Source organism: Colobus angolensis, unplaced genomic scaffold, assembly GCF_000951035.1.
Source record: "Colobus angolensis palliatus isolate OR3802 unplaced genomic scaffold, Cang.pa_1.0 Scaffold120, whole genome shotgun sequence".
NCBI classification, from domain to species: domain Eukaryota; kingdom Metazoa; phylum Chordata; class Mammalia; order Primates; family Cercopithecidae; genus Colobus; species Colobus angolensis.
The window spans coordinates 3,056,779-3,058,029 of NW_012113142.1; the positions used below are offsets into that span (position 1 = coordinate 3,056,779).

The 1,251-nt window shown below is 51.9% G+C and overlaps 1 protein-coding gene across 1 annotated transcript in view; it reads left to right on the plus strand.

Annotated features, from left to right (window-relative positions):
- The first annotated feature begins 521 nt into the window (after window positions 1–521).
- Window positions 522–1,251, plus strand: part of WBSCR28 (Williams-Beuren syndrome chromosome region 28) — a 6,686-nt gene continuing 5,956 nt past the window's right edge. The window contains exon 1 of the mRNA XM_011930656.1: window positions 522–623. Coding sequence (XP_011786046.1) covers window positions 552–623 — 72 coding nt within the window. The 5' untranslated portion in view covers window positions 522–551. The remainder of the gene's footprint in view (window positions 624–1,251) is intronic.

The window sequence follows — 1,251 nt, forward strand, 5'->3', positions numbered from 1 at the left end:
CCTTGCACTTCAATTTTTTTTCTTTGTTTAGAGATAGGGTTTTGCTCTGTCACCCAGGCTGGAGTGATCCTGGCTCACTGCAACCTCTATATCTGGGTTCAAGTGATTCTCCCACTTTAGCCTCCTGTGTAGTTGGGACTACAGGTGTGCACCACGATGACTGGCTAATTTTTTTGTTTTTTTGTAGAGACAGGGTCTTGCTGTGTTGCCCACGCTGGTCTCAAACTCCTGGCCTCAAGCGATCCTCTTACCTTGGCCTCCCAAAGCACTGGGATTACAGGCATGAACCCCCATTCCTAGGCAGCACTTGATTCCTGTTCCAAGATCTGGGAAAATCTGACCCGAAGAAAGCTTTGCTCTAAGACCTCCTTGGCCTTGTTGGGGCCAGATGTGGACTGAGGTTTCAGAGGAAGCAGTGGAGCAGCAGGAGCCAGGTAAAGGCGGGGAGTCTCTGGTGGCAATCGGGTCCCCATGGTAACTTGGCCCCCACCCTTTGGCATTTGTGAGGTCACCCTGCTTTTTCCAGCCAGAGGAGGAGTGGGAGGCCAGACATGGAGGCTGTTCCTCCAGTCAGATCCAGCCTTTTGGAGATTCTGTTGCAGGTTATAAGGCTCACAGTGCTGGTGAGTGGGGGCTGGGGGTAAGTGGGGTGGGGACCACACACCAGGCCCTTTATAAAGCCACCTCAGAGCTGCCGGACCCAAGCCCTGCCTGTCCCATCCAGTGGAACTAGAATAATCTGACAGCTCCCAGATTATCTGCCTGCCTTCCAGAATAATCTGACAGCTCCCAGAAGCCCCACTCCAAACTACAGTGCTGAAATTTTCTTTTCTTTTCTTTATTTAGAGGCAGGGTCTCGCTCTATCACCCAGCCTGGAGCACAGTGGTGCTGGCTTAGCTCATTACAGCCTCCAACTCCCAGTCTCCAGCAATCCTCCCCCTTCAGCCTCCAAGTAGCTGGGACTATAGGTGTGCACCACTACGCCCGACTAATTTTTGTATTTTGTAGAGATGGTGTCTCACTAGGTTGCCCAGGCTGGTCTCCAACTCTTGGCCTCACATGATCCTCTTACCTCAGCTTCCCGAGGTGCTGGGATGACAGGCATGAGCCACTGCACCTGGCAGAGTTTTCTCTATTGAGGGTCACTCCTATGAGTGAATCATTGTTTTTCCCATCTTTTTTTTTTTTTTGAGACAGAGTCTCGCTCTGTCACCCAGGCTGGAGTGCAGTGGTGCGATCTCGGCTCACTG